The 24,649-nt window shown below is 44.1% G+C and overlaps 1 protein-coding gene across 4 annotated transcripts in view; it reads left to right on the top strand.

Moving 5' to 3' along the window:
* LOC110485835 (rab11 family-interacting protein 4A) overlaps positions 1-24,649 on the top strand; it is an 88,973-nt gene that overhangs the window by 52,376 nt on the left and 11,948 nt on the right. For 3 of the 4 annotated variants that reach the window (XM_021557027.2, XM_021557028.2, XM_021557026.2), the window contains exons 4-6: positions 20,308-20,549; positions 20,840-21,025; positions 22,632-22,766. In XM_021557027.2, the coding sequence (XP_021412702.2) occupies positions 20,308-20,549; positions 20,840-21,025; positions 22,632-22,766 (563 nt within the window). Of the gene's footprint in view, positions 1-1,553; positions 1,971-20,307; positions 20,550-20,839; positions 21,026-22,631; positions 22,767-24,649 lie in introns of those variants that run through there. The other variant, XM_021557029.2, reaches the window with a different exon arrangement.

The following is a 24,649-nucleotide window of genomic DNA, read 5'->3' as shown; positions in this document are numbered from 1 at the left end:
TTGCAACAGAAAGGCTGCTGTATAGGTAAAAGAGTCCTACGAAGTGTACCGCACTCTAAATGATAACTCTGATTCATCAAATTCCACATGTTGACCGCAAGGCACTGCAGAGGGTGGTACGCACAGCTGAACACACCATTGGGTGCACACAGTCTGCCCTCCAGGACATCTACAACACCAGGTGTTGCAGGAAAGCCAAGAAGATCATCAGGGACCTGAGCCACGGCCTGTTCTCCAAGCTTCCATCAACTCAGATGCGGACAGTACTGGAGCATCATGGTGAAAACTGACTGGCCAATAGCTTCTACCCCCCTGGGACACAGCCTGACTCTATCCTTCTACTACCCCTGCCAAAGTCAACTTATTATGTTGTGAGACAGTTGGGCTCAGCAGGCTCAGACTGTGTGGGTTTAACATTAAGCTGCTGGGCCCTGGGAGAGGGAGAGGGGGAGGTGGGGGAAGAAGTACACAGAGGAGGGGAGCTGGGGAGGAGAGGTATAGGGGAGATTGGGGAGGTGATAATGCGAGAGGGAGGTGTTAAGGATGTAGCTGTGTTGTGGTGTTGGCCTTTTGGGATCCGCTGTTGTTGACTTAAATATACTCAAATATGAATTTATTTTATTACCTTTATTTAACTAGGCAAGTCAGTTAAGAACAAATTATTGTTTACAATGACGGCCTAAACCGGCCAAACCAAGACAACGCTAGGCCAATTGTGCGCCACCCAAGGGACTCCCAATCACTGCCGGTTGTGATACAGCCTGGAATCGAACCAGGATCTGTAGGGACGCCTCAAGTATTGAGATGCAGTGCCTTAGACCGCTGCACCACTCGGGAGCCCCAGGCTATCAGGAAGGGAAGGAAGGAGGAGAGAAGCCTCAGCCTTCCCCTCTCTTAGGGGTTGGGGGATCTGGGGAGGTTGGTGGGGTGGAGAGTTCATCACCAGATCTCAAAGTCCATTGTTCCAGTGGAGTGTGTGAGTGACGGAGAGTGTGTGTGTCACTCTGTCTTTTTTAGACTTTAGTTTCTTTTGCTCTTCCACTGACAGTCTGTAGCCTACCGTCTATCTCCCTCGGTCTGAAATACAATTTCTCGCCATTCACTCTTCCTCTCTCTCTCTCGCTCTCTCTCTCTCTCTCATATACCCACACAGAAGCTCAAATATGCAAACAACTTTTTATACACCTGATTGGGACACCTGACACTCTCAAATCCTAAAACCCACACAGAACTCCATCGCTCCACTTTTCAGGTTTTGAACCTGTAGATAAATGTGCCGTGTCATTGGATGAGACTGTTTGAGTGGAGATAGCATGTCACTTCCCCCCTCTCGTAAAGCCGCTCTGTTCTATGGAAGAGAGGCAGGGCAGGGCTCTCTCTCTCTCTCTGTCTCTCTCTGTCTCTCTCTGTCTCTCTCTCTGTCTCTCTCTCTGTCTCTCTCTCTCTCTCTCTCTCGGGGCCAGCTCAGCTGAAGCCAGTTGCTCAGCAACAACCCAGGGAGGAGGGGGGAGTGGCCTAATCTCAACAACTGTTGCCAGAACTGAGCTCCCTCTGTGTGAATGTGAGCCAGCCGGAGAGCGAACAACCAAATGAGTGTGTGTGAGAGAGTTGCTGCATATCTGCATGTGTGTGAGAGAGTGAGGTAGTTGCAGTGTGTGTGAGTCGTGCTCTCACAGAGGAGCTAAGCCAGCCAGCACAGTTTTAGAGGCTCTGAAAGAGCACTCTCTCCTCTCCTCCTTTTCTCTCCCTCTTTTTCTGGACGACACTGATCCAAAAGACTGCCATTTGGACTATCTAAACCCCTGCCACTTTCTGTACTGACCTGGCTTCACCTGTGTGTGTAAGAAGAAAGGCAGAGGACTTAGCCCTTGGTTTGAGGGGCGAGTTGGATGACTTCTGCAGATGAGGGCTTGGCCGGTGGAGTGTTGGGCCAGGGGGACCACCATGGCTCCCCTCAAATAATGGATGGGGTAAGAGACAGAGCCTCTTTGCTACGGGACGGGGGTAGGGAGACAGAGGGGTAGAAGGATAAGAGAGAAGAATCTGGGGCGGAGGTTAGAGGTTGGGGGATCTGGGAGTGTGGAGAGTTCAGCACCAGAGCTCAAAGTCCATTGTTCCAGTGTGAGTGACGGAGAGTGTGTGTTTTGTGTGTGTGTCTGCGTATGACCCTTTCTCTCTCTCACTCTCTTTCTGTCACTCTGTCTTTTTCAGACATTAGTTTATTTTGCTCTTTCTTCCACTGACAGTCTGTAGGCTACCGTCTATCTCTCTTAACAAAATACAATTAATCACCATTCACTCTTCATCTCTCGCCTCCCTCTCTGACCAGCCAGCCCCAGATTTCAATTAATCCCATTACAATCAGAGGAGGGGTGAACCGAGACAGCACCCAGCCACCGGCTGTACACACCCACACACACACACACACACACACACACACAGAGAGAGAGTTTTTAAGTGTACAGTATGGGCTGAGGCTTAATGTTGTACACTCCGGCTGTGTAACTTAGCCTATGGTTCAGTGAGAAAGGAGAAGTTTATCCCACACAACAATGTGTCAAAAAAGGAAGTCTTACATTCAAGCTGTCGGAATGGATGATAGGGTTTCACAATGTTTGAGTTTCCTTGATCAGTACCTGTGACTTTGTCAATATAATTACCGACATGTTGTAATTGTGGTCTCAGTTCCACAGAAAAGAGGAAAGGTGTCTGTTTATCATACGGTAGATAGCTATTTTCTCTCACAGCGACATGTGACATGGCTAGCCGTATCTGTTTGAATAAGACGGCTCATGTTCTGTAACAAAACATTATGTAATGAGATGTGTCCTCTTCTTCTGATAGCTGATAGGCCTAAGCTATATTGTTTTGGTCCAAACCAGATCTACTTGTCTAATACTGTATTTTGATCTGGGCGGGAATAACTACACTAAACAAAAATATAAACGCAACTTGTAAAGTGTTGGTCCCATGTTTCAAGAGCTGAAATAAAATATCCCAGAAATGTTCCATATGCACAAAAAGCTTATTTCTCCCAAATGTTGTGAACAAATTTGTTTACCTCCCTGTTAGTGAGCATTTCTCCTTTGCCAAGATAATTCATCCACCTGACAGGTGTGTCATATCAAGAAGCTGATTAAACAGCATTATTATTACACAGGTGCACCTTGTGCTGGGGACAATAAAAGGCCACTCTAAAATGTGCAGTTTTGTCACATAACACAATACCACAGATGTCTCAAGTTGAGGGAGCGTGCAATTGGCATGCTGACTGCAGGAATGTCCACCAGAGCTGTTGCCAGAGAATTAAATGTTCTCTACCATAAGCCGCCTCCAACGTCGTTTTTAGAGAATTTGGCAGTAAGTCCAACCGTAGACCACGTGTGGGCGAGCGGTTTGCTTATGTCAACATTGTGAACAGATTGCCCCATGGTGGCAGTAGGGTTATGGTATGGGTATGCATAAGCTACAGACAATAAGCACAATTGCATTTAATCGATGGCAATTTGAATGCACAAAGATACCGTGACGAGATCCTGAGGCCCATTGTCATGCCATTAATCCGCTGCCATCGCCTCATGTTTCAGCATGATAATGCACGGCCCCCATGTCGCAAGGATCTGTACACAATTCCTGGAAGGTAAAAATGTCCCAGTTCTTCCATGGCCTGCAAACTCACCAGACATGTCACCCATTGAGCATTTTTTGGGTGTTCTGTATCGACGTGTATGACAGCATGTTCCAGTTCCTGCCCACATCCAGCAACTTTACACAGCCATTGAAGAGGAGTGGGACAACATTCCACAGGCCACAATCAACAGCCTGATCAACTTTATACAAAGGAGATGTGTCGAACTGCATGAGACAAACGGTGGTCACACCAGATACTGACTGGTTTTCTGATCCATGCCCCTACCTTTTTTTAAGGTATATGTGACCAACAGATGCATATCTCTATTCCCAGTCATGTGAAATCCATAGATTAGTGTCAAATAAATGTATTCAAATTGACTGATTTCCTTATATGAACTATAACTCAGTAAAATCTTTTAAATTGTCGCATGTTGCGTTTATGTTTTTGATCAGTATAGATAATAGTCACGGTCATTATAGACACTGACCCAGGATGAATGGTCTATAATCCACTCAAAACAATAATTCCTCTTGAACTTTAAACAGTTCATGTGTGTATGTGTGTGTGCTTGCATGCGTTTTTGTGTCCGTAAGTGTGTCTACTGGTGGGGGTCGTTCTAACGGCTGAGAGCTGAATGTGTTACCAGGCTGATAGAAGGGAGCTGAGAGGGGATGGGTCAGTGATACCTGCTGTGTGTTAGTGCTGTCCTATTAAATACTATTACATGATGTAAGCCACACTTCCCTTAGATGTAGAGGAGAGTCTGGATAGTATGGAGAACTAGCCAATACTGACAGAAGGTAACACACTCTCTCCACAGAAAAACAATGGACTTTATTATCTAAAGTTCATGGCACCAAAGTAATATTATATTAAAGACATGGCACCTCTCTATCACTTTCCACTCTCCATTCCAAGGGCATTTTTAGCACGGCTTTTCTGAACCCTGATATGGCCTGTCTCCATTATGGCGTCTATATCAGGGCTTTATTCTGGTAGTTGGGGTTGGTTTTGTTTTGATATGAAACAACTGCCTCTAACTGGTTTGTTTGAACATGACCAGGGCCCAGTTGCTCAACACTTGTTGCTCAATGTCAACAGGTTTAACACCATGAGGACAAATGGATGGTCAGCATGTTGATGACACTGTAATATGACTCCTAGGGCACTGATACCGATACTAGGGAATATTACACAGACTACATTGGCTCTCTCACCCTCTCTTTATCTGTCAAGAGTATGCGTTCCTGAAATACTCTGTCAGATAGTCAGGATGACCGACCCATACCAAGGATACCTTATATCTATCTGACACGCATGCACGCACGCACGCACGCACGCACGCACACACACACACACACACACACACACACACACACACACACACACACACACATACAGTACACACACAAAATAAAACACACACACATACACATACCCTACTCAACATAACCCTTGAAACTCCCCAGTATAAAACTTGAAATCTCACACCCCAGCCTAATCCTAGTCCTGCCTTGAGGAAAGAAAAAACAGGGCCGTCCAGCCCGTGTGGCACAGAGACACAAACACATGTTTGTACCCCCCTGGCTCTTCAGGGAACAGGTAGCAGATTAGGTTACTAGGAATGTTCTCCAGGACAAAGGAATGGAGAATTTTTTTTACTGGGAAATCCAATACAGCCAATTGGGTTGATACAGGGATACAGAGACACTCTGGAAAACACAGGACAGGAAACACTCTGGGGTGGGTGTGGGTGTGTGAAATGGGTCCTTCCTATCGTCGAAGATAAAGCGTGTGTTTGTTTGAAACACACACCCTGAAAACGTGACAGATCAATGGCACATAATGAATGGTGGTTTGGAGAAGCTGAGTCCACAGAGAGACTCGAGGACCTACTACTGTACAGGTGTCCTAGAACAAGTATACAGGAGCGGCTGTCAGTTATGAGGTTGTGTGTATGAGGGTATGTGTCAATTTCTAAGTGTTTGTGTTTGTGTGTGTCTATAGTTTACGTGTCAGCACGTGCCTCACGCATTTCTGTTTGTGTCTGTGTGTGTCTCAGTAGCCAAAACCTGAAGTGCTTATAGAGACTTCTAGTGATTACTTTACAGAATGCTGCTGGATTATGAGTCATCAGTTCCTGTTCTTTTCTGACTCTCAGGGTTTTTTGTTTTACTCCGTCTGTGACTGTGTGGGCTGAGAGTCTCTCCATTGCTGCAAGAGGTTGAATCATAAAGATCCAAAACACACACATAGGAAACACTGGAAATAACCTCAGCTGTACTCAGAGAAGGAAACATACTGACTAAACAGTTAACACATAGGCCTACTGGTAAAGGACAGTAAAATAGACTTAAAAAGCAATATTGTTTAGTGACTGCACAGGTAGACTCCATTGTGTTGGAGAGAGCACTTGAGCACATGTCCAGCGCTCAAATGTTATTGACCTTCAGCACCACATAGGATCAGAGAGGGAGTAGTCCATTTTATTCATTAGTCTTAGGAGCAGTGTTGTCTCTCCACTTAAAAGGAACTTAGTCCTGGGAAAGAGGTAGTTGTCGATCAGAGGTGTTTTAAGGCTTTTCCAATATTGTTAATGTTACATGACATTTGCTAGTGAATTGGAGTGAGAGAGAAAGATGTGTGAAAGTGGAGACTACAACTTTCTGTTTGAGCAGGATGAATGTAGCCCAAATTCATCCCATGTGTGTGTTAACATATTCATGTTATCTCGCCATACTCTGAACAGATGGTGCTTTAAAATGGAAATGTCTCTTTTCCACTAACTTGCTGAATTTTTCCAAACTATTATCAATGTTTTTTCCAAGGTTTGTGTGCCAACATGCTGTAAATATCTTGGACATGTTTGACTACGTATTTGCACGAATATCACTGAATATCATGCTGCATTATACTGGGAACTAAAGTTGAGATGATTCAGAAGTGTTATAGAGGTGTACTTTACTGTTGTATAACACTTACATATACAGTGCAGGTGTACTATCTTAATTGATCACTGTTGTGACAGCAGGAAATGCAAGTTGTAGTGTATTCAAGTTTTAAGAAGGTGTCTAAAGTTAGTAATTTCCACTTTAACATGTCAGACTTGACTTATCCAAACAAAAAATGTGTCAACCCCTAAAAAAATGTCCATTAATTGTAACCATCGGGTTCTTGGTCACTCCCCGATTGCTCAGTTTTGCCGGACGGCCAGCTCTAGGAATTGTCTTGGTGGTTCTAAACGTCTTCCATTTAAGAATGATGGAGTCCACTGTGTTCTTGGGGACCTTCAATGCTGCAGACATTTTTGGTACCCTTCCCCAGATCTGTGCCCCGACACAAACCTGTCTCAGAGATCTACGGACAATTCCTTTGACCTCATGGCTTGGTTTTTGCTTGGACATGCACTGTCAACTGTGGGACATTACATAGACAGGTGTGTGCCTTTCCAAATCATGTCCTAACAATTGAATTTACCACAGGTGGTCTCCAATCAACTTGTCAAAACATATCAAAGATGATCTATGGAAACAGGATGCAACTGAACTCAATTTTGAGTCTCATATGAAAAAGGGTCTGAATACTTATGTAAATAAGGTATTTCTGTTTTTTATTTTTAATATATTTGGTAACATTTCTAATAACCCGTTTTCGCTTTGTCATTATGGGGTATTGGGTTTAGATTGATGAGGATTTTTATTTATGTAATCTGTTTTAGAATAAGGCTGTAACGTAACGAAATGTGTGAAAAAGTCAAGGGGTCTGAATATTTCTGAATGCACTCTACGTATAAAATTAGTAAAACAGTATGTAAACATTATAAAAGTGACTAGTGTTCCATTATTAAAGTGACTATTGTTCTATTATTAAAGTGACCAGTGATTCCGTGTCTATGTTCATAGGGCAGCAGCCTCTAAGGTGCAGGGTTGAGTAACCGGGTGGTAGCCGGCTAGTGATGGCTATTTAACAATCTGATGGCCTTCAGATAGAAGCTATTTTTCAGTCTCTTGGTCCCAGCTTTCATGCACCTGTACTGACCTCGCATTCTGGATGATAGCGGGATGAACAGGCCGTGGCTCGGGTGGTTGATGTCCTTGATGATCTTTTTGGTCTTCCTATGACATCAAGTGCTGTTGGAGTCCTTGAGGGCAGGCGGTATGTTGGGCACACCGCACCACCCTCTGGAGAGCCCTGCGGTTGCGGGCGGTGCAGTTTCCGTACCAGGCGGTACAGGATGCTCTCAATTGTGCATAATGTGCTCCAGCAACTTAGACTATCCCTAGCGACCTTTATTGTTCAAACTAGAACCCATAACAAATGTATGATGTATGTTTTGTATTTTTGCGTTTCACCATGTCCAACACCAAACATTACCCAAGAGCTAGTATGGCATCCATATTACACAGTACTCTATAGTTATTACAATTACACCATAGTCATACTGTAGTAAGGGGAGCGTCAACACGACAGGAAACTTGTCTTCAGATTCCCCTCCCTCTTAAGTTTCTGTTGGCCAGATGGAACTTAGGGAATCGTGAGTCTTAGTCATTCCCATGGTTGGTGAAGCTGGTGTCAAGCCTCATGCCTCAATTGTAAATTTCATCTTTCATCCTCCCACTCTATCTCAGTTTTTCCCCCTTCTCTCTCTCTCTTTCTCTCTCTATTTATTTCTACATCCTCCCACTCTATCTCAGTTTTTTCCCCTTCTCTTTCTCTCTCTCTCTCTCTCTCTCTTTCTCTCTCTATTCCTTTCTTTTCTTTCTCCACGTTGGTTCAACGTCATTTCATTGTGTGGGCCCAGTGGGATATCATGTGTGAAAGTAGCCGTTACATCTGCCCAAGTCTGTTTGAGCCAGATGAATCTAGTCTAGATTCATCCCATATGTGTATTAATATATTCATGTTATCTCAAAATACTCTGAACAGATGGTGCTTTAAAATGTAAATGTAATTTTCCCACTAACATCAACTTGCTGACGTGACCAAACTATATTCATCAGTGTTTTTCCAAGAAAAACTCTGGAGGTTTGTGTGACAACATGTTGGAAATAGCATAGAAGTGTTTGCATGTATTTGCATGAGTATAATTTGACTGTGGGTCCAGCTAAGAATATGTGGATGCTAATGCTCTTGCGTAACTGATGAACTGATATTAGTACATGAACTAATATCATACATTAAGTTAGTTGAGATGGATTCCGTAATGTTTTACAGATATACTTTTGAATATCACAAACACAGCTTGTACATGCACTGTAGATGCTTGTTGCTTAGTGGTAATTGTTGTTAAGGTGCTCCAGCAAGTGTGTCTGCCCAGCAACTTTATTGTTCAAACTTGAAGCCATAACAAATTAATGATGTATGTTTTTTGTTTTGCATTTCACCATGCCCGATACCACCCACAGCATTACCCAAGAGCTATGGTATGACACACCATATTACCACACAGTGTAGGTTAAACATCCCACGGTCATTAGACTGACACCCTATTTCCCCTTCCTCCCTCCCTCTAAGTTTCTGTTCATTGTCTAAGTCAATCCCATGGCTGGTGAAGCTGGTGTCAAGCCTCATGCCTCTATCTCAGTTTCTCCCCCCTTCTCTCTGACTCTCTCTCCCTCTTTCTCTCATCCCTCTCTGTCCAGCTCTGTGATCTCTCCACTCTGTTCTCCCTCAGTGGGTGTGTGACTGGAGGGGAAGAGCAGTTCCTTTCTTTCTCTCCTCTTCCTTTCTCTCTCCCTGTCTTTTCCCTCTCTCATGTCCTCTCCTCTAGTGCGCTGGATGTGAATAATAGATGGCTCTACTGATCCTCCTCTCAGAGATCCATGCTGTTCTCTCCCTCTCTCTCTCTCTCTCTCTCAGACTGCAGCACACAAACCCAATGTCTTCAGGAGCACCTTCTGGTTAATAGTAATGATTTGGCATGACTGTATCTAGCGCTTCTCTGCTGTCCAAAGCACTTTATATTGTAACTCAGTGCTTGCACCACCGATGTGGAGCCATTTCTCATTCTCTCTTTTTGTGCTGTGCTATCACCCACCTGGCAATCATCTCTCAGTAACTCTCATTCTCCTCTACCTGTGATATGACAGCAACTGACACTGACCTCACTTTAGTACCTATTGTCCCTGTGACACACAATTCCACGTCTGTAGGAGCCTCTAGTGTTTTTATATTAGTGTAGATAAAGAAAAGGGGATGAGGAGAGGAAGACATCTTTAGACTATTGATATGCAATATATTGAAATATAATTGCTTTCATGTCTGTAGTGTAGATGGAGGTGAGGAGACGAGGACAGGAAGACAGCGTAGACTATTGAGAAGCGTCCTTCTGAATTATCCTCTCTTTAGTCTTTAGACACAAACACAGCATTGCATCGCCCAGAGCTGGAGCCGCTCTACTCTACTGTGTGTAGCAGAGCATCAATAACAGTGATTTTACTGATGGGCTTTTCCCTCTCCACTGAGTGAGCAGGCCATGATGAGCCTAATAAAGACGTCCGGCAGGCTGGGTCGGCCGATGACTGAGGGTGTGAGGAGAAATGAGAGAGGGGAGAGTAGAAATGGGAGAGAGAGGAGAGATGGGATAGAGGAGAGGAGAGATGGGAGAGAGGAGAGATGGGATGGAGGAGAGGAGAGTTGGGAGAGAGGAGAGATGGAAGACTTATCTGGCATCATAAACACAAGGACGGGGGAAAGGGCTGAGTACAGTCTTTAACATGAACACATGAGTTCATGTGTCATATGTCATATGTGACGACCGCCTTGATTCAGTCTTATGTAGCAAAATTAAATTGTGTTTTTTTTAATACATTGAATTAAAGCAAAGACACAGAGCTACAACATGGTATTACATACACTGCATTTGAGGAACAATGGGACTTGTTTCTCACTTTTGAGAAAATGGCCTTTGAATGTTTTGGTACCTACTGGAGAGCTCTTCTTTGTCTACACCCATTCATTCACACCCTCTTAAGCTTTAGCCCCACCCATCTCTTTAAGGGTTGATCTGAGCGTTCTGTCCTAACAACTGCAATCAAGCACCCAAACTAACTGTCTAACGTTGGCTAGCTTGCTAGCTACTTCCAGACACAAACGAGAGAACAGCTCACTCTGACCATTTTACTCACCCTATCAGAGCTGGTTAGGCTCTTTTATACATTATCCAGAGAGTTGGTGACAGCAACAGTGCTGCTGGCAACAATTTAATATTTTTTGCCAACGTTTACTGACACCGGCAATATGCAACGGGTGTTGAGCTTTCGTAAATACTTCAGTTATTCTGTGTTCTGGCACACTCAGACGAGAGTGCTCTGAAATCAGAGTAGATAGCCAGAGCGAATTTTGCAGCCACAGTGGGGCAAAAAAGTATTTAGTCAGCCACCAATTGTGCAAGTTCTCCCACTTAAAAAGACGAGAGAGGCCTGTAATTTTCATCATAGGTACACTTCAACTATGACAGACAAAATGAAAAAAGAAAATCCAGAAAATCACTGTAGGATTTTTAATGAATTTATTTGCAAATGATGGTGGGAAATAAGTATTTGGTCACCTACAAACAAGCAAGATTTCTGGCTCTCACAGACCTGTAACTTCTTCTTTAAGAGGCTCCTCTGTCCTCCACTCGTTACCTGTATTAACCTCTAGTGACACCCCATCCCGTGAACAGGACCGTTGTCATCATCTGACACTAATTAGCATAACGCCACGGACATAAATCTTCCTAGAAAATCTTCCTATTCATGAAAATCACAAGTGAAATATATTGGAACACAGCTTAGCCTTTTGTTAATCACCCTGTCATCTCAGATTTTCAAAATATGCTTTACAGCCAAAGCTAGACAAGCATTTGTGTAAGTTTATCGATAGCCTAGCATAGCATTATGCCTTGCTAGCAGCAGGCAACCTTGTCACGAAAATCAGAAAAGCAATCAAATTAAATCGTTTACCTTTGATGACCTTCGGATGTTTTCACTCACGAGACTCCCAGGTAGATAGCCAAAGTTCATTTTTCCCCAAAATATTATTTTTGTAGGCGAAATAGCTCCGTTTGTTCTTCACGTTTGGTTGAGAAATCGACCGGAAATTGCAGCCACGACAACGCCGAAAAATATTCCAAATTAGCTCCATAATATCGACAAACATGGCAAACGTTGTTTATAATCAATCCTCAAGGTGTTTTTCAAATATCTATTCGATAATATATCAACCGGGACAATTGGTTTCTCAGTAGAAGCGATTGGAATAATGGCTACCTCTGTATTTTACGTGAGAATTTCTCTGGGAGCATCAGGTGACCACTTGCACATTGAAGCCGCCTACGGGTATTCTTCAACATAAATGCGTAAAACTACGTCACAATGCTGTAAACACCTTGGAGAATACGTAGAAAGCGTAATCTGGTTTATAGGGCATTCACAGCTCAATAGGGACGCATCGGAACGCAGGGCTTTCAAAAGATGAGTCACTTCCGGATTGGATTTTTCTCAGGCTTTCGCCTGTAACATCAGTTCTGTTATACTCACAGACAATATTTTTACAGTTTTGGAAACTTTAGAGTGTTTTCTATCCTAAGCTGTCAATTATATGCATATTCTAGCATCTTGTCCTGACAAAATATCCCGTTTAATTTGGGAACGTTATTTTTCCAAAAATGAAAATACTGCCCCCTAGTACCAACAGGTTAATGGCACCTGTTTGAACTTGTTATCAGTATAAAAGACACCTGTCCAAACAGTCACACTCCAAACTCCACTATGGCCAAGGCCAAAGAGCTGTCAAAGGACACCAGAAACAAAATTGTAGACCTGCACCAGGCTGGGAAGACTGAATCTGCAATAGGTAAGCAGCTTGGTTTGAATAAATCAACTGTGGGAGCAATTATTAGGAAATGGAAGACTAGTGAATGACCTGCAGTGAGCTGGGACTAAAGTAACAAGCCTACCATCAGTAACACACTACGCCGCCAGGAACTCAAATCCTGCAGTGCCAGACGTGTCCCCCTGCTTAAGCCAGTACATGAGAGTATTTGGATGATCCAGAAGAAGATTGGGAGAATGTCATATGGTCAGATGAAACCAAAATTGAAATTTTTGGTAAAAACTCAACTCGTCGTGTTTGGAGGACAAAGAATGCCGAGTTGTATCCAAAGAACACCATACCTACTGTGAAGCATGGGGGTGGAAACATCATGCTTTGGGGCTGTTTTTCTGCAAAGGGACCAGGTCGACTGATCCGTGTAAAGGAAAGAATGAATGGGGCCATGTATCGTGAGATTTTGAGTGAAAACCTCCTTCCATCAGCAAGGGCATTGAAGATGAAACGTGGCTGGGTCTTTCAGCATGACAATGATCCCAAACACACCGCCCGGGCAACGAATGAGTGGCTTCGTAAGAAGCATTTCAAGGTCCTGGAGTGGCCTAGCCAGTCTCCAGATCTCAACCCCATAGAACATCTTTGGAGGGAGTTGAAAGACCGTGTTGTCCAGCAACAGCCCCAAAATATCACTGCTCTAGAGGAGATCTGCATGGAGGAATGGGCCAAAATACCAGCAACAGTGTGTGAAAACCTTGTGAAGACTTACAGAAAACGTTTGACCTCTGTCATTGCCAACAAATGGTATATAACAAAGTATTGAGATAAACTTTTGTTATTGACCAAATACTTATTTTCCACCATAATTTGCAAATAAATTCATAAAAAATCCTAAAATGTGATTTTCTGTATTTTTTTCCGTCATTTTGTCTGTCATAGTTGAAGTGTACCTATGATGAAAATTACAGGCTGCTCTCATCTTTTTAAGTGGGAGAACTTGCACAATTGGTGGCTGACTAAATACTTTTTTGCCCCAATGTAAGTCTATTGACAGTTGTCGAGTGACATTCTATTGAAATGGTTACTTGCATAGTGGAGTCTTTTGTTAAGACATCTATCTAGCTAGCTAGGTAAACAATGAACCATAATCCCAACTCTTGACGTTACTACCCAGCATGAATCTGCAGGTAGCTAACCAACCAGGTTCAATGTTAGCTAGCTAACATTAGGCTATAACTAGCAAAGCAAATGGCTCTGAGATTCGAATAATAAGATCATACACGTAACGTTAGCTAGCGAGGCAGACAGCTAACGTTAGCTAGCTAGTTAACAGTACACTTTAACTTGAAATGAAATGAACGACTTTCTGTCAAAATTAGAAACATGTAATATCTTTAAATGTAGCTAGCTAGACTATCTTACCTGTATACATCATGGATGGATGCCTCTCCCTGTCACGGATGCCCTTAGTTTGAAAATGTAATCCGGAGACAGGTGTCCATCTCCTTAGCTATCATACTCTAATTCCACTGATTTCAAAACCCAGTCCTCCAGAAAGTGGAGACAACACTTATGCAGTTCTACTATGCAATATATATATTTTTAAAGCTGCGTTAGACAGGATTACCTACACATACTGACCAGCTCAAATAGACAGACGTGTGCTACATGGCAGACCAATCCGAACTCATCTCTCGGCGTGTCCAGCCCACTCATTATCTCAGCCAATCATGGCTAGTGGAAAGGTTGCTGGCTTTTTCTGTGGCTAAACCAACTAGGCTCGTAATTTAACAATTGTATTTGTATTTACAGATGGAATACAAGTTTGTTATTAAGGCACATGAAAGTTCACATGTTCCAGAAAGCATTTCTGCCAAAAAATGAACATTTAAGTTCAAATGGCTCTCCTGTGAAGTAGTGACCCGCGAGATACGCCTAGCTTCCTGAAACGAGTCACATGTGTATGCACACAAACACACGTGCACACTTCACTGCTGCTCTTTAATTACTTGTTACTTTTATCTCTTATTCTTATCTGTATTTTTTTTCAACTGCATTGTTGGTTAGGGACTCGTAAGTAAGCATTTCACTGTAAGGTCCTGTTGTATTCAGCGCATGTGACTAATACAATTTGATCTGATTTGACTAACAGCCTGGTGGCATACCAAGGACTCTTTGGTAATAGAAAAGCTTTCTTCTACTCCATCACCTCTCCCCTCTCCCTCCCTTCACACCTTCCAGACCCTGATCTCACCTGGGATGTGTGGAAGTGGAGGAAGAGAGAGAGGGAGAGGGTGGAATGAGTGATGGCCTGGATATAAGGAAACCAGGCCAGAACCCCTGGGTCTTGGGTCTCTCTCAGGTGGTTGGGGGCTTCCCATCTCCAACCTAATCTTTGATTGTAGGTTAGCGAGAGAGAAAAAGATTGCGAGAGAGAGAGAAAGACATTGAGCGAGTGAGAGATTGAGAGAGAGAGTGAGAGAGAGGGAGAGGACTCTAGTTAGAAGAGGCAGAAGTGGCATATAGCAGGAGACGGTGATCAAGTGTACACTATCCCCAGCTCATAAAGCCTGTGCTAACATGGCATCATAAAGAAGAGTGCAACCCCCTCTGGCATTCAAGGCAACACCCAGTGGCTGCTCTGCGGCCATTTGGCTCATTTGGCAACCTCCACAGACATCTATATATAAGGCTCTGACAGCATCCTGGTGCACTTTTGGGAACACAACAAGAACATAGAGATGTGTACTGTAGGTATCCTAGGGATATGTGCCAAATGACTCCCATATAGTGTACTACATAGGGAACAAGGTGCCATTTGAGACGCAGCCTAGATATTCAGTTGTTATGGCCGCCAGGCTTTCCAGGATCAGTTTGTTTCGCGAGGATCAGGTAGAGAAGCTGTTATTGCCCTTCCTTGACCTGCCCGCTTCCCACACGCACACACTTCTGCACAAACACACATGCGCTTACGCACACACACGTACGCACACACACGCACACACACATGCCACCACAACTTAATTGTTGGCATTAGGACATAGTTAGGGAATAGAAAAGCCTTTTTACACTCCGTCACCTCATCCCCTCTACATCTCCTCACACCCTCCAGCCCCTGACGTCACCTGGGATGTGTGGAAGCGTGTTGGCCTGGATATAAGGAAATCAGACCAGAGCCCCTGGGTCTCGGTCTCTCCTGGGTTTTGATCTCTCAGGTTGTTGGGGGCTTCCCATCTCTCACTTGATTTTGAATGGGAAACCAGAGAAAGAGCGAGAGGGAGAGTTATAGAGAGAAAGAGGGAGAGAGTTAGAGAGACAGAGAACTCCAGTAAGTGATCCAGAGCTATCAATGTTAGAGAAGAGCAAGAATAGGCATATCCTGGGAGGTGGTGATCAACTGTACCCTCTCTGATGCTCATAAATCTTGTACTAACATGGCACATGGCATTATTAAAGCAGAGTGCAACACCCTCTGGCATTCAAGTAACACCCACTGGCTGCTGTGAGGTCATTTGGCAACCACCACAGACTGTATATATATGGCTCTGACAGCATCCTGGTGCACTTTTGGGAACACAGTGATGTTTTAGCCCGAGGTAGCCTAGGTATTCAGCTGTTATGGCCGGCAGGCTTTTCAGGAGTAGTTTGTTGTGCAAGGATCCAGTAGAGAAGCCGGTCTCCATACACACACTGCTACACACACACACACAACAACTCCACCCCCTCTGCCCCTCCCATTGATCACCCTGTTCCCACTGTTGTCAGAAAGGCTAAGGAGTGACTGGAGGAGTGCCAGCTGAACCCCGTCCAAAACAAACCACTACCCCATCCTTCTCTACCCTGTCTCTTTTGACCTAAGCTACCAACTGCTTACTGGCATAAAGGCATTCACCCACCCTGGCCAAACTGTCCCAGTCTCTATTGTACTGGACTACCAGTGCTGGGGTGACGCTGTCTGGCTGTCCGTGTTTGTGTGTGTGTGTGCGTGCGTGTTTGTGTGAGTGAGTGAGAGTATATGTGTGTGTGAGTGCATGTGTGCAGAAGGGGTGTGTGTGTGTGCCTTTATTTTGTTTGTCTGTCTTTCTGTCCGTCCATCTGCCCTCAACTGAACTTTAATTCAGACTTAATGGAGGCCCTGTCTGAGTCTCATGTCTTGAGGGAGAAGACCTTTTGGAAGTCGCTCAACTTCTGCACACTGAACTGTACTTTAACCAGATCCTACGCTGTACACACTGGCTATGCAAAACGGCTTCCTCACGCCCAAATAGTTCTTCAGCCACAGGTGTCAATTTGGGTTAATCAACACCATTCACCTAAAATCGTACCAATTCTTTCTACTGTGTGTTTTTCTTTGTGCGTTTCCAGTAAGGAATTTACACTCTTCACTCTGCCTCTACTACTGCTCCTTTTTTCTTGCAGTGTAATATTTCCATCCCGAGAGGTGCGATGGGGCCTAGGTTATTGCCTCTACCCCATGCTGGGTGGCATTCCCTGGGGCATGGAGATGTGAAGACCCCCTCCTGGTCCTCTATGGAATACTAAACAGGCTCTTTCTCCTTGTATTGTCCCTGGCCCTCCCTGCCTCAGGGTCCCTGCTGCTGTCCCTTAATCCTACAGACTGTGTGTGTGTGTGTGTGTGTGTATGTGTGTGTGTGTGTGTGTGTGTGTGTGCGCGATCAAAGGGCGGGTATGTGTTTATGTGTGTATGTGCGATCAAGGGTTGGGTGTGTGTTCTGGGAGGCAGACATGCTCCAACAGCGCTTTAGTGAATTTAGGAATAGTGCTTTTGGCTTCCAGCCCTGAGTTTTCGTCCGTTAGCAGTTCAACCAGTATTGAGAGAGAGAGAGATCAGTTAGAGGTGACAGCCCTTGAGTGATATTGCCTTTACTATTCTCTAAATCTGTCTAATGCTCTGTGTGGGATGTACCTGTGTGTAATTGGGCTGCCCTCTTTACATCCCTCTTTCTTGTCTCTCTCTCTCACCCTTTCTCGTCTCTCTCTCACTCTTTCTCGTCTCTCTCTCACTCCCTCATCTCTCTCACTCTCTCTCTCCCTCCCTCCTACTTCTCAGGCATGTAGAGATAAAGTAAGGTTATTCTATTAGCATTAGACTGGATTAGAGCTGTTGGAGTAACACTGAATGAATGACAAGTGTCTCATGATCTTTAACCCCCCCCCACCTCAATACCGCCCGTGACCCTCTGGGTCTTCTCACAGTGACGGGTTCCACTAGCCTAATTGAAATTCCTTTAGTGTTTCACTTACGACCTTGTTTGAGTTAAGACCACGTTTGAGCACTTGTTCCCGCCCTTGCGTTTTAGGTTTGTGCTCACTGATCACTGTTCAACCAACACGTTTTGACCTTTACTGAAAACCTAAAAATGTATCTGTCAGTGTTTCACTCTATCAATGTTTTGACTGGTGATGTTAATAAGGCTGACAGTACTATTTGTGTTGTCCTGTAGTCTGCACATAGATATGTGTGCGCTTTCCAGATAGTGAGTGCGTACGTGCTGTGTGTGTGTTCTGGGAGGCAGACAGGCTCCAACAGAGCTCTAGTGATGTTAGGAATTAAATAAATATAACCTTTATTTAAGTAGGCAAGTCAGTTAAGAAAAAATTCTTATTTACAATGACGGCCTACCCCGACCAAACCCTATGGGACTCCCAATCACGGCCGGATGTGATGCAGCCTGGATTTGAACCAGGAACACCTCTTGCACTGAGATTCAGTGCCTTAGACGGCTGCACCACTCAGGAGCCCAACAGGGAGAGAGAGAGAATTATGCCTTTATTAGCCTCTAATGCTCAGTGTGGGATGATATACATGTGTGTTATTGGTCTGCCCTCTGTACCTCTCTCTCTATCTCCCTCTCCCCCTCTCGTTCACTCTCCCCCTCTCGTTCTCCCCTCCTCTCTCTCGCTCTCTCTCTCCCTCCCTCCCTCTCCCTACCCTCCTCTCTCTCCCTCTCTCTCCCTACCCAACCTCTCTCTTACCCCCCCTCTCTCCTTCTCTCTCCCTCCCTCCTACTTCTCAGGAATGTAGAAATAAAGTAATGTTCCTCTATTATAGAGAACGATTGATACCGATTTTTTAGGGCCGATATTGATTTTTTTGGAGTCAAGGAGTCCGATGGCCGATATTTTAGGCCGATATTTTAGACCGATATTCAATCAAATTACATTTAAAAATGTTGTTGACAAAATGTCCCAGAGACAGCCGTGTATGCAGTAATGCATACATTTTCAAGTCAAACAATACATTTGAATTTGTTTTTACCAATCTAACTACAGAACAGCATAATGGTAATAATTGTATTCGAATGGTAAATCTCTTGATAAACTGGGCACATTAAGAAGGCATTGGCCTACTCACAATACCGGTGAATGCATATTCAATAGGATTGTGTGCATGCATTGAGTTATTGAGCTTGTTTTGGCTGATCAGTGGAGTCTATGGTGCTACAGATGACAATCTGTTTGTCTTCCATTTGGGACTTATATTAGCATACTGATCAACAACATTTGCGTTGAAGCATCACTCGATTGCGGCTGGTCAGATCAGCACACCTGTAAATAGCTAACATTACGCTTCGAACACATACGAGTGAATGCGCAAAATAGCACGCATAATTAGCTGGATATGCATGCAACAAAAGTTCAACATTCACCTTCTGCTACCATTTCTGTCAAGCCGTTTATGCACAATTTGACGCATACGTTCGATAAATCCAATGTATGCATCACACCGAACGCACTGCAAAGCAATGCTGCAAGACAAACGCAGCGTTTCATTGGAAATGAATGTAATTCTGGTGTACCAAAATGCAAAACACCTTCGGTGTGGTCAAAGCGTTACTCCCCAAGTCAGATATGGCTCGTTGCTGAAAAAGGGTGCATGTTCAAAATAATAACCAGCTAACGTTAGCTAGCTACATTGGCTATTAGCTCCTATCTGATATCTTAGCACCTTGTTTATCTAGCCAGCTAGCTAGCATAGTAGCTAATATAACACCACAGATGAAATGGTTAGTTTTCGTAATATTTGCTAAAAGGTCACATAGCTATCTACTTAGCTTATTACATGCATGTCGAGGCACGTCGACAGAAGCCATGTTATTAGTGAATTAACTAAACTAATATTTGCAACAGGAGTTTGATTTTGGTCACTGTGTCAATTCATCCATTTCTCAATACTGAACCTTTCTGTTGGGAGAATGAGCTAGCTTGCTGCTGCTGATTTTCCCAGCTAGACATTCCTCTGCATTGTGCAGTGCTCAGGCAGTGAGTGGTGGCTGGCATAGCAGCAGCTTTGCTATGTAGAGGGACGATCTGCAAAGCAGATCTGCAAAGCAGATAGTCGATAAACTAGAAAAGGCCAATATTGGTCCGATATATCGGCTCGGCTGATTATACCCTCCATGACCTCCTGTGATCATCAGAGTGAAGGAATCCACAAGCCTGATTTAAATCCCTTTAATGTTTTACTTAGCACCTTTTGAGCACTTGTTGTAGCACTTGGATTTTAGGTCTGAGCTCACTGTTCACTGATAACCAACATGGTATGACCTTTGCTGAAACTCTAAAAACGTGCCTATCAGTGTTAGACGCTATCAATATTTTGACTGAAAGTCTGAGAGTACTATTTGCGTAGTCCTGTAGTTCTGTTGACTGCACAAATGTGTGTGTGTGTGTGTGTGTCTCCCCTGCTTACCTCTCTCTCTCTCTGTATGTAAATGTTAAAGTATTTTGTTTGTCATGTATTTTTCGTTATTTGTTTCGGACCCAGGTAAGACTAGCCGGCGCCATTGGCGTCAGCTAATGGGGATCCTAATAAATCAAATCTCTCTCTCTCTCTACAGCGTGGTGACAAAGCGCTTGCACATCCGGTCATCATGTGCACGCGGGTGTCCGTTAACCCCGAGCCTGGGTGCCATCTATTCCCAGAGGGAGAGGAGGAAGGAGAGGTGGAGGGCAGAGAGAGGGCAGAGTTAGACATGGACAGTGCTGTGGAGAGCAACCCGGGATCAGATGTCTCTGAAGGGGAGAGAAGCGGAGTAGACAAGGAGGATGGACCGGGGGGACTTTTCTTTCCTGGAGACAAGTGAGTACCTCTTTTAGTTGTTCATCTTTGTGTGGTGTTGAACATATGGTGTCTTCATAAGTGAACTCTCTTTATAAAAAACTGTAGAGGTTAGAGTTGTTAATGTACATGTAATGTAATCTACCTCATGTGAAATATATCATTTGCAATCTTATTAAAAAATCTGCACTGTCAGAATCTGAATAGTCACCCGTATAATTGAAAATGTATGTACAATTTGTCTTTTTTCACTACGACACTTTAAACTTATTGAATGTTACTTCCTGAAAGTCTACTTCCTATTTTTGCAGGTGCAGTCAGCTAAACCCATCGGTGACCTCTGACCTGTCGACGCGTTCCTCTGCCTCTCTGAACGAGGAGCAGTTTGAGGACTACGGAGAGGGAGAGGACGTGGACTACACTCCCAGCAGCCCCTGCCCCGAGGACGAGACGCGCACCAACGGCTACTCTGACCTGGGCTCCTCTGTACCCTCCAGGTAAGAGGAGACCCTGACACACTAATACACAGACACACTATTACATAGAGTATCATTACAACATCCACATAAAGTTGGGGAACACCATATGCAACGAGAAATACAAACGTATTACGTGAAATTATATAAGACAGAAACACTAACACGAAGATGATCAATTACCTGTCAAACCCAGAAAGTCAAACTGATAAACTAGAGAAATCTGCATAACACTGTGCAAAAAAAAGATGACAAATACATGCACAGCATCACCCAACCCAGAAATACGAACACACAGAGCTAAGAGTTTGAACGATTTCAGATCCAAGTGGTGATGACTTACTGAACCCCACAGAGCATAATGTTATATTTTCACAAAACACTCACTGTCTAGTCTCATACCTCCTGTCCTATAAGTCTGTTACCCTCTTAATCCCCCAGTGTGTGTGTATGTGTAACCGATGTGAAATGGCTAGCTAATTAGCGGGGTGTGCGCTAATAGAGTTTCAATCGGTGACGTCACTCGCTCTGAGACCTTAAGGTAGTTGTTCCCCTTGCTCTGCAAGGGCCGCGGCTTTTGTGGAGCGATGGGTAACGATGCTTCGAGGGTGGCTGCTGTCAGAGGGTCCCTAGTTCAAGCCCAGGTAGGGGCGAGGAGAGGGACGGAAGCTATACTATTACATATGTATGTTTTTGTATGTGTGCATGTTAATATGCATTTGCATGCATTTTTTTGTGTGTGTGTGTAACCACTTCAGTCTGCTTCTTTCCTCTCAGAGCTTCTCGTACCAAACTCATTAGTTTTTACTCTTGACTGGAACTGAGTATGATGGTGTCCCAATGTACCCTATTACCTACATATTGCACTACTTTTGAACAGAGACCTATTGGCCCTGGTCAGAATTAGTGCACCATACAGGGAATAGGGTGCCATTGGAGACGTAGCCTATATGGCCCCCAGGGCCTCTCTTGATTAATTTTCATCTATAGAGCTGTTTTGAAGGAGGATTTACTCCCAACACTATTCAGCTTTCTTGGTCCTGCTCCGAATATCAAGTACCTAAACTCATTACTATGGACTTTTCTTTTGTTTGTCCTACTTCTAAGTTGTGTTTAGATTAGTGCTCCATGATATGTGTAGACCCAGACAGCAATGTGTGTGTGTGTGTGGGGGGGATACAGTGAACTGTGTGTTTGCACGTGCATGTAATTTGTTTTGTGAGTGTGGTCAGGTGAGCGGGCGGGCGGGGGGGATGGGTGTAGTGTGAATACAATGTACTGTGTGTTTGCACCTGCATGTGTTTGTGTGTCTACTGTATTGTGTATTTATGATGATCCCAGTAATTCATGCTAAGGCAGATGCTACTCTTCCTGGGGTACAGAAATATTAAGGCAGTTATACACAATTTACATTACATTTCACAACAGATTTCACAACACATTAAGCATATTCACTCAGGCCACTACTCTCCTACCACATATTTACAGCACAAAATTGTGTATGTGTGTGCATGTGCCTGTATTTTTAAAGTCTGATTTTACTGCTTTGTGTGTGTGTGTGTGTGTGTGTGTGTGTGTGTGTGTGTGTATTCTGTCTCTAACGCGTTATCTTTATCTGTGTGTGTAGTGCTGGCCAGACCCCAAGGAAGACACGTCACCTGTACAACAATGAGATGATGGACGTGTACTGTTCCCAGTGCTGTAAGAAGGTCAACCTACTCAACGACCTGGAGGCCAGGCTGAAGAACCTAAAAGCCAACAGGTAACACAGGACAGGACACCCACAGACACCATTACACATACGGGCCTAGAGCCCGGCTGACTGAGTGGGTCTAGAACTGGAGCAGGATTTTGGTCATGTCAGATCACGTGGACAGGAAAACTCCTGGCTCTGTGAATGAGATGTGTTCTCACAGAAAATGAAGCTGGTCATTACTTCAGGGAAATGACACACTTCTATTGTTCACTATGTTTACCCTGACTGACTATTGTACTGTAGGTAAGATAGGTTAGATAATACTGTCATAGTGACCTGCTGTTTATTTTGGTGATGTCACAAAGGGCTTAAACATCTTGTCCCCGCCCATACACGCACACACAACCTGTTACGTAAATCCCCAAATGTCAGAATGGGTGGCCACCATTCATTGACCCACATCATCAGCGTGTGTACAGCGAGAGGTGTAGACGGTCTATTTTCAGACATGTTATCCTTTGTGATCTTTGTGGATTTAATCCCTTCCTCTGTAATCAAACAGACAGACACACACACACACCTGCTTTGATGGACACACACTGACTGACACACTCACATCTCACATAGAACTTACTTGTACACAGACATACACACACACATACACACACACACCTGCAGCCCTATCATATGTAAGCTATAGCAGTAGTGGCCCTAGGCTGGAGAACTCGGTAATGAATGTAATGAAGTGGTGAGGACTCTGGAATCGTTTTGTCTTCCCTTCAACTGCTGCTCTGTCTCTGCTGACTCTGCAGTTCTTTAGCCTGAAAAGATTATTCTCCACTAAGATGAATACCTGGGCTTACAGTAATTAGTCAGACCCTACCTTCTGCAGGAGAGCAAGTAAAGACAGGGGGAGTAGTAAAGGGAGGAGAGGGAGAGAGGATGGGGAGGAGAGAGCGGGAATGAGAGTGGGAGAGAGAAAGTGAGAAGTGAGAGAGGGAAAGGAGGGAGGCGAGAGAACGTGGGATGATAAATAGTTGAATGGGCATGCAGAGAAGGAAAAAGCGACATAGAGAGGGATTGTAGGAGAAGGATATATTAAAGCAAAGATGGATGATGCAAAGTCGCTGAGAGTGAAGTGTTGCTGGCAGAGTGATGGAAGACTTCACAAGATCAATCCTTGAAGGAGGGACAGGAGGAGACAGAAAAAGAGGGATGGAGAGATGGATGATTGAAGGCGTCTTGTCAGCATGCAGTCAGTCTGGGGAGATGCTTGAAATTGCATAAATGTGTGTGTGTGTGTGTGTGTGTGTGTGCGCACGTGAATTTGTGTGTGTGCATACTCTCACACTTGTGTGTGTGAGAGAGATTTCTCTCTTTGGTTTAATGGTGAAGCAGACACAAAGCTTTGAGACAGAACTATTGCTGAGCCCGCAATACTACTGTTCCCATAGGCATCCTCAGGGAACATTATTTCATTAACATTGACATCCCCTTCATGCTCTACTCTCTGGTTGTGTTGTAAAAGGCACCCTTTTCCCTTTATAGGGCTCTACTATTGACCAGGGTCTATAGGGCTCTACTATTGACCAGGGTCTATAGGGCTCTACTATTGACCAGGGTATATAGGGCTCTACTATTGACCAGGGTCTATAGGGCTCTACAATTGACCAGGGTCTATAGGGCTCTACAATTGACCAGGGTCTATAGGGCTCTACAATTGACCAGGGTCTATAGGGCTCTACTATTGACCAGAGTCTATAGGGCTCTACTATTGACCAGGGTCTATAGGGCTCTGGTCAAAAGTAGTGCACTATAAAGGGAACTTGGTGCCATTTGGAACACACTCTCTTTCTCTTCTTGTGAAAAATACTGATTAACAATAATACCTTAATACCAATCAAACAGCAATTAACTGTTCTATCTATAATTCATTGTTATAACTAATA

This window comes from Oncorhynchus mykiss, chromosome 13, assembly GCF_013265735.2.
Source record: "Oncorhynchus mykiss isolate Arlee chromosome 13, USDA_OmykA_1.1, whole genome shotgun sequence".
NCBI lineage: Eukaryota > Metazoa > Chordata > Actinopteri > Salmoniformes > Salmonidae > Oncorhynchus > Oncorhynchus mykiss.
Note: the sequence above shows the minus strand (reverse complement) of the source record. Positions and strands in the feature narration are given on the sequence as shown.